This window comes from Mastigoproctus giganteus, chromosome 13, assembly GCF_048544385.1.
Source record: "Mastigoproctus giganteus isolate SK-2022 chromosome 13, ASM4854438v1, whole genome shotgun sequence".
NCBI classification, from domain to species: domain Eukaryota; kingdom Metazoa; phylum Arthropoda; class Arachnida; order Uropygi; family Thelyphonidae; genus Mastigoproctus; species Mastigoproctus giganteus.
Genome location: NC_143587.1, coordinates 156,415,128 through 156,431,106, shown reverse-complemented (window position 1 = coordinate 156,431,106; position 15,979 = coordinate 156,415,128). Strand labels below are relative to the sequence as shown.

Sequence of the window (15,979 nt, the reverse complement as noted above, 5' to 3'; positions counted from 1 at the left end):
CCTGTTATCATGACTTGAAATTCTGTTGTCAAAAAATTTATTGTTTAAAATCCTACTGGATTTACAATTAACTCAAACTTCATTAGATTTTGTTTTGATGTCTTTGACTGAACAGAATATACCATATTCTGTTCAGTCAGAATATACCATATACTATATTATATTATAATGTGGCTATCTATAGCTGAGATTTTCCCATTCTCTACCTGAAATTCTTAATTACCTCCAGTTTTATTAGTTGTTTTTCCCATTTTCTTAGTTGTATTTATATTCTGCTCGTTCTTCTAAGTTTAATCCTGATAAACAAATATTTTATAAAGTTGGTTAGTTACTAAACAGTACAGTGGTACTATGGCAGCTGACCAACAAGAGCTTCACTCAAAGACATATTTCTTTGTCAGGATTAAAGTTAGTGAAGTCAGAGAGATTAGTTTCCTTAAGTGTGAAATATAATAAAAACTGTATTTGTGGCAGTTTATTACAGTAAAAATTCTGCTAATATAGAATGCACTTCCTTATGGAGGAAAAAAAAAAAAAAATATATATATATATATATATATATATATATATATATATATATATTTTTTTTTTTTTTTTTTTTTTTTACATATTCTTATATCTACAATCTACGTATATAAGAATATGTAGATTGCATTCCTCCCTTCCCCCAAATCCACCCTGGATTATAGCATTATCTGTAATCAGTGATTTTAAAATGCTAAAAAGAATTTTTTTTCAAAATGTAATAGGTCTTTCATTTTTAATTTGTTTTAAAATTAGCTTGCATTACCACTAATTAAACAGTAAATAACAGAACTGGCAGACTAATTTGACATCATGTTTTGAGATGTGTGCTTGGGTTTTTTTTTTTTTTTTTTTTTTTTTGCTGTCTGTACAGCTTATGAAAATGCCTAAGCTGTGTAGACAGCTTGCTCCAATTCGTAACATTATACTTCGTGGTATTAAATTGTCTTGCGGCTGCACAATTGTTTAACTTTTCTGCATACTAAATCACTTTAAGCTTGAACTTAGCAGTATATTTGTTCCTTCTTGAATCCATTGTGATAGAAAATAGAATAAAGAAATGCAGATGAAGAATATAAAAAAACAAAATACGTTGGAAAAGCAACACCTGAACTATGCAAGCACTAAAAACAGTACTAATGGATCAGAAGTTGGAACTGATAATTTTCATTTGTATTAAGTATATGCAAATTTAAAGCAGTATATACAGTAAACCCTCGCTATTCGCAGGGGTTACATTTCTGAGAAATGCCGCGAATACTGAGTTATGGCTCCCATAGTAATAAAGGGGTTCCATTCCAAAGTATGAAATATATAAGAAAAACTTGTCTAAATTTTGTCTATATAGTGAAATGCAAGCATATGGCATCGAAACGAAAATAAGAAACAACTTAATATTAAATGTAATATTTATTAGAAAATTTCAAACAAATCTTTCAAACCAGCGTCTTTGCTAGCTAAAAAACTTATCCCGCCAGTGCTATCACCAGTTTCGCTAAAGTGTTGATAAAGGAGTTTTGCCTTTTCACGAATGACGAGTGAACTTAATGGAATTTTATTTTGAGTTCGGTCTTCTATCCACAGATTTAAAGCCTTTTCCATTTTTTCTAATTTAACATCACTAGTTACAGAGCAAATTTTTGAAGCAATTAGCGCGTTTTCACGGACACTACGGCGGATTTTTTCTTCAGATTCTTTGATTGATCATACCATTGACTCATTGATTTTATAATGTTTTGCCACTGAGGAGACACTTTCACCATTAGAAATTTTGTCTAATAACTCAGTTTTATTCGCTAATGTTATCACCTTTGATCTTTTCACATTTCCCATGTTATTCGTAGCCATATTTTTGTATGAGTTAGAAAGAACTTGTCCACAATAAGTCACTTTCTTCCGTTAACACACTCGAAAAAGTCCGTTTTACACTGCAAAACGGTAGATTTATAACTTTTGTAAGCATATCAATTTATAAATTGATAAATTTATTCAATTTATAAGCATATAAATTAAAAGCAAACGACGAAACCTTCCATGACAAGTGCATAACACATACTGAACAAGGATTAGCGAGAAACATCCACGCTCGCGATTTTGTCACCCCTCACCCCTCATCCTCCACCTACTGAGGGCTGTTTTGACCGGGAAAGATAATTTTAGCCACGCCCACGTTTTTTTATGGTGGAAAATGTTCAAGGCATTTTAAAATTCACATTTTTTTAGGTTTCATTTTATATTAAATCAGCGACTGCGAATACAGATACTGCGAATAGCAGGGGTTTACTGTGTGTGTGTATATATATATATATATATATATATATATATATATGAAAAAGGTTCTACTCTTCATGATGTAGCAACATAAACAAAGATAAAGGCCCTTACTGTTAAGGTTAGCCTACCATGAACATGTGTGCACATGGTATAGTCTACATTCACCGAAAATGTCCCATGAAAATGCATGAATTTTAAACTCTCAAAAATATTTGGCATGTTTAGTGTGACCTACTGTAGCAGAGTGGTCAGGAGCGGGAGAGCAGTAACACACGCTCCTTGAGTAGACCGGGGTTCAAGCCCCTGACTGCTGAATACGGTCGACCTGCCAACCCGCACTGGACCAGTGTGGCAGATTATGGTCCATTTCCCTCAGCATGAATTGTTGAGGAGGCTTCCATCCTGCAATGGGTTGATAATGGCTGCACTTTACCTTACTACTTTTTGCATAAAAATTTGGTCATAAAAACTAGCACTGTACATAAGTATATATAGAGTAGTATCAATTTTTATTGTTATATGCTAATCGGTTTTAAGACCGATTAGCGTCTACGTGTGACTGGGTCCAGCAGCATTGCATCCCCTCATGCACAACCCTGGTCCCAAATAGTGTTGCCATCTCTTCAGAATCTCTGAGCTGGAGATGATTTGGGGGAGAGGGAGAAGTAGTTGAAGGTAATCCTCATGTAAAATGAAAATTTATAGATTTGGAAGCAAAAAAAAAAAAAAAAAAAAAAAAAAGCAGCAATTTTTTTTTTTTTTTTTTTTTTATTAATAAAAAATATTATTACAAGGACTGAGATTTATTATTTGCTTGTAACAATTTAGGATTTTATCAATGCAATAGTTTAAAACATTGAGTTAAAATAGAATATAAATTTTATTTTTTTTCTATCATTTTATGACCCTATGAAATGACAATAAAACCCAGAGAGTTGGCAGGGAGGACAGATTAAGGATGAAAAAGGCCCCCAGCCATATTTAAATTTGAGGCCCCTTTAATATATATATATATATATTGCACATGTACACTTGTGTTCAAAGAAAGTGCATCACCCCTTAAAAATTGTTAAGCATTAGCATTAGTAGAGGCATATGATGCAAGAAAGCAAGCTTATGCAGCATCAGCCAAAAAAAAAAAAACACTCTCCCATTTCACCCCTCTGTTCGTTCCAAGTACCTGTCCAGCTCAGCCTTAAATTTATTTAGGCTATCAACTTCCACACCAAAGGATGGAAGTCTGTTCCACCAACCAACTACCCACTGGCTAAAGACAAACTTCCGCACATCTATCCTACATATGTCTTTCCTCAATTTGAATTTATGCCCTCTCAAATGATTATTCTGAACAAGAGGAAGAATTCCATCAGCATTGAGCATGCTCAAACCATTCAAGGCTTTATACACCTCAATCAGATCATTTCGCTGGTGCCTAGTCTCAAGACACTGTAATTTGCAAAATTTAAGCCTTTCTTCGTAAGAGCAACCCTTTGTTCCATTCACTAATCTTGTTGCTCTTCTCTGTACTTGTTCCAACAGCTCTACATCCTTCTTGAAATGAGGCCTCCGGACCTTATATAAAGCAATGGTCAGGCCAAAGTGTGGCCTGATCATTGCCTTATATAAGGGGATAATCACCTCGTTATCCTTGCTAGAAAAATTCCTGTATATCATTGACAAGACACTGTGAGCTACTCTTGCAGACCATGTGCACTGTTCAGAAAACTTCATATCTGCCTGCACATTTACCCCCAGGTCCTTTTCGTTCTCTACCACTGTCTGTGTAGCCGACCGGGCTAGCCAGGTGGGTAAAATGCCTGCCTGGCAACCCAAAGGTCGCGGGTTCGAATCCCACCTCGGGCTTGGATCAAAGTACTGCAAAAACCTTGGGAAGTGCATTATGGCCACAGCATTATGGCCACAGATTTTTTTGGTAGTTGTTGGTGCTCTGTTGTACTACACTGCCAGTGTAGTACAACAGAGTTGATATGTCACTCTGGGGTTGCTGCTTCCCGTATGTAGTACTTTACATTTGTCAATGTTAAACTTCATTTGCCACCTCTCAGCCCATCTGCTCAACTTTTCTAGATCCTATTGCAGCAGCGTACTGTCATTAGTGTCCTTAACAACCCTGCAAACTTGGACATTAAGCTTGATATACCATCATCAATATCACTTATAAATACAGAAAACAACAATGGCTCCAATACCGAACCCCACCCCCCGAAGGACTCCACTAATAACATTAATCCACGATGAGTAGTATCCAACTCAACCATCCCTTTATCCATAGCAGCAATTTGCCTCCAATGCCACACTACTCCAATTTGTGCAGCAGTCTTCCATGTGCAACAGTATCAAAAGCCTTTCTAAGATCCAAATATATGATATCAAAGTTATTCCATGCATCCAGTTCTTTTGTGACCACATCATGGTATTCAATCAAATTGGTGAGGCAAGACTTTCCCTTAACAAAACCACGTTGTGTCCAAGCTATAACTGAAGTCTTGTCTAGATGATCCTGTAGTGCTTCTTTAACCAGTGCCTCCATTAATTTTCCTGGAACAGAAGGTAAACTAACACAGGTCTATAATTACTTACTTGTATTGCCCTTTGATCCTCCTTTGTGAATTGGAGTCGCATCTGCACATCTCCAGTACATGGGTACCTCTCCTGAGTTCAAAGAAGCTCTCATAATTATGGCTAAGGGTTTGCTTACTTCCTTTAATATAACTGGATAGATCCCATCCACCCCGGGTGCCTTTTTTATTTTATCTTCAACAATTTCTCCTCCACTTTCCTCTCAGTTATTACAAAATCATCCAGCTCACTGCCAGAGTTTAACTCGCCTCTGGCATTCCCCTCCATAAATAACTCCTCATGGGTGAATGTGGATGAAAAATACTCATTTAGTTTGTTAGCCACCTGAGCAGGATCATCAACAGTTGAACCATCAATATCCAGTGGACCAATCTGTAAATAATAATAGGTAAAGAACTCTTTGTTGTTTTTCTTTGCATCCTTTGCCAAGGATTTCTCATAATCTGCCTTTGCCTGCCTAATCTCCTTTGTGACTTGGTTACAGACCAGCTTATATCTATCATAGGCTTCCATGTCACCCATTAATTTATATGTATCCCATGCATTTTTCTTCTCTGCCATATGTCTCATTAGTTCATCTGACATCCATTTAGGCCTAAACCTTGAACAATATTTCTTAGTTGGTATGTAAAGCCTTGTAGCTTCCAAGATAATTTCTTCGAATGCTTCCCATTTTGAATTTGCTGTTTGTAACATCATCAGTTGGTCCCACCATATAGAATTTAAATACTCTCTCAGACCACTGTTGTCACCTTTACGAAAGCAAAAACCCTTCCCTTTACTCCTGATGGTAGTTATCTTTGAGTAAAACCCACTTCAGCACACTGTGATCACTGCCACCTAGTGGTTCCTTTATCTGCAGATTCTTAATGCATGAAGAATCACTACTGATAATCAGATCAAGAGTATTACTCCCTCTAATTGCCTCCCGAACATGCTGATGTAGAAAACAATCATCCAATAAATCCACAAAAGCCTTGTTAGTGTGTGAGTGACCAACCTACAAATTCCAGTCAATATCTGTGAAATTAAAATCCCCCATTATAAGACTCTCTGATTTACTGGCCCACTCTATTTCCCTGTACAGTTCCTTATTCTCGTCATACTCATCAGAGTCATTAGGCCTATAACACACTCCTCTCAATTTTGATCTCCCAATACTTATGTCACACCAAACTGACTCGACACTGCACTGTACAGTGATGTCGACTGGCTTCACTTCCTTGGATTTTGTGTTTCTTAACTAATAGCATAATCCCTTCTTTCCTTCCTATCCTGTCTGTACACATTGTACTCCCCAAATTCCAGTTCTGCATTCCTTATATCTGTGTGACACCACGTGTCTGATATCCAAACAATATCTGCCTTTGATGTTTTAAGCAGTACCTCCAATTCATCAAATTTATTTACAAAACTCCTAGCAATGGTGTACATGCAAGTATACATGCACCTGTTCCTATTCTTAGCTACCCTAAGAGGTGATAAATATTTCTTATGGGTTGCATCAGATAAGATTGACAACCATAGGCGATGATGTGATATTGCATCAGCTATATAAGCATGCTCTGCAAGAATTGCAGTCATTCCTTGCTTGTGTCAGGATGGAGAGTTACGTGCAGTGATGTCACAAATAAAGAGTGCTATTGTTGCTTTATGTGAGGAAGGATGTTCTTCCTGTCATATTGCTTATAGTGTCTTGTAATCAGTCGACAGTGAATAGATTTCTTTCCAAACTCAAGAATATTGGTTATGCTGATAGCAAAAAAGGAACTGGATGCAAACGAGTCTCTATGCCAAAACAGGACCGCGTTTGAAGCGCTTATGCCTTAAAAACCGTAAAGCTTCTTTGTCTGAGCTGAAAAGAGAATGGGAAGAGCATACAGGAATGGTATCAAGTGCAGTAACAGTCAGAAGATGCCTCTTCAAAAATTGACTTGTATCCCGTCGTCCTAAGAAAGGAGCCCCTCCTCACACAAAAAATGAAAAGGGCCCGATTAATTTTTTGTAAGGAACATGTCAAATGGACCCCCCGAGCAGTGGAAGTCCAGTTATTTTCTTGGATGAGAAGAATTTCAACATGCATGGCTCTGATGGGAGATAAACGATTCTCTGTAGACATGGTAAAGAATACCATCCAGACTGTATGGTGTCTACAGCAAAATTTCCTACCAGCCAAATGATATAGGGGTGCATTTCATATCACGGAATAGGTCACCCGCAGTTTATAAAAGGTTCCGTAAATGCCAGTGGATACCTATCTATATTGGAAGGCGAATTGCTGCCAACCATTAGAGACCGTTTGAACCTGCCAAGTAACTGCATCTTTCAGGACGACTCCGCTCCTTGTCATCAGGCGAATAAAGTGTAAGTAGGCACTTCTGTAGTTACTTTAGCTTCATTTCTACATTAGAGGTTCAACAGTAATCTGTTTACATTTGTTATACAGGTGAAAAAAATGGTTGGAAGAATGGTCTGTTACAATTCTGAGCTGGCCAGGAAACAGCTGGATCTGAATCCTATAGAGAACTGTTGGCATTGTGTGGAATCTGCAGTTGCCAGAAAGAAACCAAAGAACCTTCGTGAACTTCAGGAAGCCATAATTCGTGCTTGGAACCATGAGCTCTCAGTTGATTATCTTCAGAAATTGATCTTTTCAATGCCTCAACAGTGTGCTGCTATCATCATCCAGAGGCAGTTCAACTAAATATTAATATGCACCTGGTGAACTTTTCATTTTGTTTTCCATTTAAAATGATAAACTGAAGCAAATTGAGGCTTCTGATAACATTTCAGCCATAATTTTTATTGTCGTGTTTATGAAAACTGTTGTATAAAGGTTGGAAATGCCCATTTTGGAATATTTTGAGAGCACCTGTCAAATATTACTTAGCTTTACTTTAACTATTAATAAATATTTTTTGTTTATATTTCTATTCATGATGCTCGTCATTAATGTAACATACCATTGCGAAAAAGGGTTTGAAATGTAAAATTCCTAGGTGATGCACTTCCTTTGAACAACAGTACGTATAAATACAAATACTACATAGGTTTTTAAAAAACTTGTTTGTAGAGAATTTTATTCGTTCATACATTGATACATATTTTTCCATCATCTGTCAAAACTTATTTTTATCCGAAATTTTTATCACTACTTTAGAAAATATTTACTGAAAATGAGGCCCCTCTTCGGGTGATGTCCCCGACCATGGCTGATTTGGCCATAGTTTTAACGTGGCCCTGGGTGGCAGTCCTGATCCCAAGATACAGGTTTCATTTGTAATATTAACTCAGTAAAAACTGCAGTGTACACCCTGACAAGTTCCTAACTAATTACTGCACTAACCTTTTTAAAAATATTCTCCAAAGTAGCTGGGTATAGCCTGTATAATTTCTTCTGGAGCAGAATACTTTACTGAACTATATTTTTAATTTAACACCGAATAATTATTTTTTTAATTACAATCTTTGAAATTGTAAAAAAAGTGTTTCAAGGATTATTAATATTGTAATGTAAACTATATTTAAATAGGATCCCATTTAGAAACTATTCGAATGGTTATAGCTAAGAAGGCAGATGCAGCAGCTGTGGATGCAAATTGTTTGGCTCTTTACTTAGACAGAAATCCTTGTGTGAAAGATGAAATTGCTGTATTTACATCATGGGGAGTGCTACCTCCTTATCCTCTTGTGGTGAATTCTAAGTTTCCAAGTAAGATTTTTAATTATTATTTATTTTATTTATTTATTTTTTTATATTCAAATCGTGCAGTCTACAGCGTTATCCAAAACTCTGAGGTTTTAAACGTTATATCTTTTCAAATAGAATATAGTGTATATGATGATAGTGCCCGTTTTAAAACATATCATTCAATGATAAAACAACAACAAAATGCTAATGCTATTTTATAATATGATCACTAGTGTGTTGTGAGGCTGCTTACTATCTGATGAGGGATAAATCAGTCACAGAATGCTGTCATAGCCATGTTCTGTGACTTTATCTCATTCTCAAATAAAAAGCAGATACACTGGTCAACAAAATAACTTTTTTTTTTTTTTTTTTTTTTTCTTTTCATCAAAGATGTAAAAACTTTCTAAGCAAGTTTTGCATACTGATTTCAAAGCTGTTCTCTGTTAGGTTTCATAATATGACTGCTGATACAAGTTAACTAAGACAGTTTCATTATAAAACCCACAAGACTGGTTACAATTACATTTATTTCACTTTTATAGTTTTAACTCAATACACTTTATACACAGTTAAAATAATACAGCACCATTGTAAAAAAAAAATATATATATATATATATAGAATATCATTAGAAAAAGTAAATTAATCCAATAATAAGAATACCATCAAGGACTTAAGAAAACGCCAAAAAAAAAAAAAAAAAAAATTATTATCGCTTTTTACCGACAATCTAGATGACTTCAACTGGGGCCAACCACCCAGAATGAAGGCAAAAAACGACAAGAAGTTCTCTGTTTCTGTGATGATCAATATATGCTAAGTAATTTAAATCTAAACCAAATATAAACCAGTATAGGCCGAATATAAATAAATAAATCGAATGAAGATAATTAATTAATATAACTATTAATATTACTAATATAACTATTAATATTACTAATATAACTATTAATATATATATATATATATAATTTAAAAATATTACACAATTGATTTCCTTTTGGTACACTTTGTATGGAACATCCAGCAGTAAAAGGTGAAAAGGGTAAACTGCAGCCATTATCAACCCACCGCAGGATGGAAGCCTCAACAATTCATGTTGAAGGAAATGGACCATAATCTGCCACGCTGGTCCAGTGTGGGTTGGCAGATCAAAGTTGGCACGCTCAAAGAGCGTGTGCTACTGCACTTCCGCTACTGACCACTTGGCTACAGAGGCCAGCAGTAGTAGTCTTCAAATATAAATTTGTTCTGCAAACCTTGGCAGCAATTTTCCATTGCCTTAATGTCTTCGTGGAATTGCCCCTCCCCCACTCGCCACTCACCATGCCAAGGTTTTCAGAAATGAAGTCTAAATGACAGTGCAAGAAATTAAGTTTCAGTACAACATCCTATTTCTTTATATGCAATATCAGTTTATGAACTCCATCTTTGTATGCGGGAGACCTGTGGTTAACTGAAAAGTTTCCATAAACCCATTTGAAAGCCTACTTGAAAGCCTTTTAGTTCTAAACACTGAAGCATTATTCAAAGCATTCATCCTGCATTGTATCTGAGGCCACACAAAGATTTCCTCCTTCACTTTGAAAAGAGGAAATCTTTGTATGGGAAATCTTGCCCATTGCTTTCACAAAACTCTTCATTTGGCCAAGTTTAATGTAGAGAGGTGGAATGAAAATCTTCACCAGGTCCACTAGTAGTATATACAACACAGGTACTCATTATACAGGTTGACTGAATAGGTATATGAGTGTATAATCAACCTCATTACAAAAACTAGACTAGAGAGAAAAACTGATTTAGAATCAGTTCTACTATGTACATTAAAATCATTGTAATTACCAATAATTTACACAAGAGAAGGCAAAAATGTCCTCTTGGTTACATTTTTTTTTTTTTTTTTTTTTTTTATCATTTTACAGCAAGTCTCATTACTGTGTGTTTACCATTTCACATAATTTTAAAAATAGAGTTCTCTTGATAATTCCAACTTTTGTGGCCAACAATACACTGCATTGAAGATGTTTCAATGCATAAATAGAAATATTTGTTCTTAATGTGGTTTGTTGGAGCATGTGCCTGGTCTGCAATGTCCTCATAATCAGTACTTTGGATCAGGGTTAGTGTGTTGATTGCTATTAATTCCAGGGTCATAACCATAGTGTTATATCGATTGTTATAGTTATGGTTATAACCCTAGTGTTATAACCAATAAAGTGTTATATTTTTAAAGAACTTTTCATCAGTGTCTTCATATTCAGGACTTGATTAGAACTTGATGTGGTACACCTTATCCTGAAACATATCAATTAAAATGCGCTAACATGCCACAAAAAATGCCTTAGCTCTAGCCATTTCACAAATAGTCATTTTGCACTAATCACAGAAGAATGATACATCATATATATTGACTAAAATACTCACTGCTTTTAGCAGACACTTACATAATCACTGAAATAATTTTTAAAAGAAAAAAATGGTTATGAAAAAATTTCAGAACTGCTCTTGGACATAGTTAAATGTGACACAAAATACAGATATGAAACACTGAAGCATTTGAATAGGCTGTAAAATAGTCTGTTTATTAGTAACACAAGAGGTGACATCACTGAAGCATTGCTCCCACATGGTGCATTCATCCTTGATGCTTTCTGAAGTTGGTAATATAGTCACTAGACACAAACTCTATCCAAAAGCGAGCAATTAAGTTAATTATTTTCTAAAGGTAATTTTATGGGCACTTTTCTTGAGAATTATCATTTATAATTCTTTCTTCCAAACATGTAAATCAGCTAGTTAACATGCTTAACTCTAAATGCATCAAAGCATCTTTTCTTCTGTTTTTGTTTTATAGAAGAAACTTTCTTCCTCATGTATTTCCTGAAAAGCACAATCTGCAGAAATTTAGTATTTAATCCAACAAATATCTTTTGTTTTTAATGGTAATGGCTATAGGCTAAATAAATTTTGTTTCGGTTTGCTATAAAAACTAAAAAAAACTTGCAAACATAAAGCTTTTATAAGCTTATTTGAATCACTGAAATGGTTTGCTATAAAAAAAAAAAAAAAAAATCTTGCAAACATAAAGCTTTTATAAACTGACAGTTATATAATTTTGCATCTGTTGCTTGGAGTACTGTTTGTTTATTCATCAAATCTTCCAGCAAAAGTTTATTTCAGTACTTAACTCTAAGGTCTATGTTTAGGGTTTAAAATTCATAAAAAGCAAAAGGGAGGTAACAGATTAACTACATTAAATTAAATTAGAACACGCCCTGAGAAAGAAGTGCACTGCTTTTCCCCCCTGGTTGTCGTCTATAAAATAAACTGCATAAAAATTACTAGGACAGAGTGCCTAAACATAAGACTTTTGATGTTATCATCGTCAGTTGGTTATGTGATACGAGCAGAAGGTAGTCATTTATTTATAGTAACTTTTCCGAGGATGCATCATGTTAAACACATGGAAATTTGAGATGTGTCAGGTGAAAGGTTTGCCAGTAAATTTAGGGTTTAGGATTTCATGTTACATATTCTGTCAGAACCATTCTATAGCAAGGGCTTCATACTGGAGTATTTTGTAATTAGAATTTAACTTGACTAAGGTTATTTCGGCCATTTCGGTTGCAATTACTGCATTATTGATGGCAGGCACACTTCAATCCTTTACTTAAATACAGTGACAAGTGACAAAATGAAAGATAGAAATCTAACTTAATAAAATGAGCTTATAAAAGCGTTATTACATAAGCATTAAATTAAAATGAATAGTTCATCACTATTCATTTTCACTATTCAATGAGTCTATTAATGGATTGTGATTAAAAGATTGTGCCTGTTGACTGAGTTAAGTACCAGACTGGTTAGATTTTAAACTATTATAATGATAATATGTTCTTGTGTTCACTGTTCTGGATGATCCAGGACATTTCAGTGATTAAAATAAGCTTTTATAAGCTTATTTTAATCACTGAAATTACTCTCATGCCATTTCGGTTGCAATTACTACATTATTGATGGTAGGCACACTTCAGTCCTTCACTTAAATACAGTGACAAGTGACCAAATGAAAGATAGAAATCTAATGTAATAAAATGAGCTTATAAAAGCGTTATTCTTACATAAGCGTTAAATTAAAATGAATAGCTCATTTTCACAAAATAAGAGATCAATGCCATTATGAAAAGACTATACTATTCTGCATTTTGAAAAAAATTTACTCAGGTTTTCTCAGAAAAGAGTGTTTCTGAATCATTTTCTATGTCGATCTCAAAAATGACTTCTGGTTGTTTCCATCTGAAGGTTTCTTAAATCACAAAAGAAAAATTTTATTTTCACAAATTTTTATTAATTTTGGCAGAATTTGTGCACAGAAATTATAACAAAATGCTACTTTCACCAGCCTTTTCTATTTAAATACATGTTGAAAACATTCTTAAAAAGTGCAATGTGGTAAAGCCCACTAAACACTTAACTCTAATTTTAAAAGCCGATCTACAATAGGTCAAATTTTTGTTTCAGATCATTAGAAATAATCTGCCATAAATTATTAATAACGATGATCAGTTAGAGGTGCAGACATATCTCAGCATGTCTACCTGTCAGTCACAAAAGAACTAATATGTATACTGTGGCTGACAGGTACAGACATACTCAGATGTATTCATACCTATCAGTCACAATATGTGTATTACTTCCTTTATGACTAACAAGTACAAACACATCTGGGCATGTCTGTATCTGTCAGCCACAAAGAAAGTAATATGCATATCATGTATACATGGAATGTGTATATAAGAAAACAATTCTTGCTATTTGTAAAAATGCTGTTTGTGATAGATAAAACAGTTTGAATTTTTAGAAGTAGCACTAAAAGTACACCCATAAGTACCAAGAATTCTGGAAGCACAGTATCTGTGCAGACCAATAATTCATTACTGATCATTACAAATAATTTTTTATAATTGGTGCAAAAATTTCAGGTTCTTTTATTGTATGCTTTCAGCAAATACAGCACCTACCATTGCTAGGTTTTATTTATTTAGTGTTTTTTTCTCTTTGTTATCATTCTTTATTTATTGAACTCTTAGATTTAATTTTTTTTTTTAATTTCTTCTAATCATGGATCATAAGCATTTATAACCACTGTATTATAAATATAGTAATCTTAGAATATAGCTGTGATTGAACTGGAATAAAACTAATTTTTTAAATCATTTAATTCTTTCAAACTAAATTCCTGTAGGAAACATTTTTGTACCTTTTGAAAGTAACCTGTTGTGCCCCCCCCATGACGATTATAAGGTTATAACCTTTTCGCCAAAACATTAATTTCAACTAAACTTTGATATACATATATTCACTTTGTTTTTGGTTTTACTTTCTTTACAAAACATGTCAGAATATTGACTAAACCATGTTATGTCATTTTGATTATATGGAATTATCCTGATTAATTAATTAGCAATGGGCTTTTATTTTTCTTGCTCTTGGATTCCTCATTACACTAGGGCAGTGGTTCTCAACCTTTTTATGCTTCATGTACCTCCTGAAAATGTGTATGTAACTGGTGTATCCCTTGTATAGATAGATATAGTTAGATATACTATAGTTATAGTATAACAATGGGAATAAAATAAAACACACACATATATATACACACATTAAATTTTGTATTCATAAATTACATATATCGATAAACACAAAGAATGATATAAACAATTTAACAAATCTTATAAAATTATAAGATTTGTCACTTATAATCAGTGGGTAATCAGTGAGATGGTTGCACTTATTTTACACTTGCACAGGTCATCAATGGTTGGGGTTATCTTGCTAAGATAGAGTCGCAAGTCATCTTCAACATCCAGCCTGTTCCTGTATTTATTTTTTAAAGCAGTTAAAGATGAAAACCCAGTTTCACATAAATAAGTTGTTGTGAAAGGTAACAAATATTTGACTGCAATCTTGACAAAGTCGGATATTCCTTCTCCACTCCAATCCAAAAACTAATCAATGGCTTTTTGGAATGAATGCTTTTTAAACTGTTGTCACAAGGTATCTCAATTAACTCTTCTTTATTGGACAATGGAAGCTTACATTTTTCCAAATCAAATGTGAAGGGTCTCGAATCCAGTTTTTGCGTTTCATCATGGGGGTGGAAAATACTGCCTTATAAGAGTTTTAAGAGTGCTTAAGTGAATGATTATGTTGTCTGATGACTTCAAAGTCTGCAATCGTTTCTTCATTTTCTTTAAGAAATGAATCTAGTCGCTGAAATTGGTCACAGCTGTTCTTTTTAATTCCATTTTTCCAGAGATTTTTTTTACCGTAGCCTCTGTTTTCTTCTCAACGTAGAACACATCAACATTGTCGCCAATGATAAGTTCCAAATATTCACTTTTTCAAAAATATCAGCTAAATATGCTAACCGTAGAAGCCATTCTAAGTCTTGTAGGCTCAAAGAAAGTCGAAACTCTTGGTCCATGAAAAAGGTGTACTTCGTTGTGGAGTTCAAATAAATGGCAAAGAACATTTCTTTGTGACAACCAACGTACTTCTGTGTGAAGTAGCAATATTTTATGCAGGCTACCCATCATTTCTTCACACATAATTGAAAAAAGTCGAGACTTCAATGGTCGGATTTTGATGAAATTAATTATTTGTACGCTTCCATCCAGAACTCTTCAAATCATCAGGGAGAAATTTAGCTATCAGTGCTTCACGGTGAAGACAACAATGAGTGAACTTACATTCTGGTGCAACTTGTTTTATATGACCTGCTAGTCCTGTGATATAACCACTCATTGCTTTTGCTCCATCAGTACATACAGAAATACAATTTTCCATTCAAGGTTGTTTTCGGCAAAAAATGAATCAATCATATTAAAAATATCCTCACCTGTAGTAGAAGTTTTGAGAGGCTTACAAAATAAAATATCTTCAAATATTCTATCCTGGAATTTTCCACGCACAAAAACAAGAAAGTGAGCTAGCCCAGCTACATCTGTCGACTCATCCACTTGTATGGCAAACCACAGGCCACATTGAATAGCTTGAGTGAGTTGGTCCTTAATATTACAGGCCATATCTTTAATTCTCCTGGAAACTGTGTCGTTTGACAAAGGAATGGTTCTGACAAGGTTTGCCTCTTTTTGACCAAATATACAAGAAACTTTCTTCCGCTGCTGGAGTGACTCGCCTATTGTGTGATCCTTTCCGGCTTTGGCAATTTGAAGGTTTACTTTGTAAGATGCTTTAAGTGCACTTTAATTTTCTTCTACACCAGAAAAATGCTTAATTACAGTTTTTTTACTACTCAAGTCTTCCAAAAGATGTTCAAAATAGCTTAAGGGCATTATTTTTTAAATGCTCATGTTTTCTTTC

General features: G+C 34.3%; 1 protein-coding gene across 1 annotated transcript in view; it reads left to right on the top strand.

The window, feature by feature from the left end:
- Window positions 1-15,979, top strand: part of LOC150076545 (uncharacterized) — a 120,720-nt gene that overhangs the window by 103,722 nt on the left and 1,019 nt on the right. Inside the window, exon 5 of the mRNA XM_090387199.1 lies at window positions 8,432-8,611. Coding sequence (XP_090243325.1) covers window positions 8,432-8,611 — 180 coding nt within the window. The remainder of the gene's footprint in view (window positions 1-8,431; window positions 8,612-15,979) is intronic.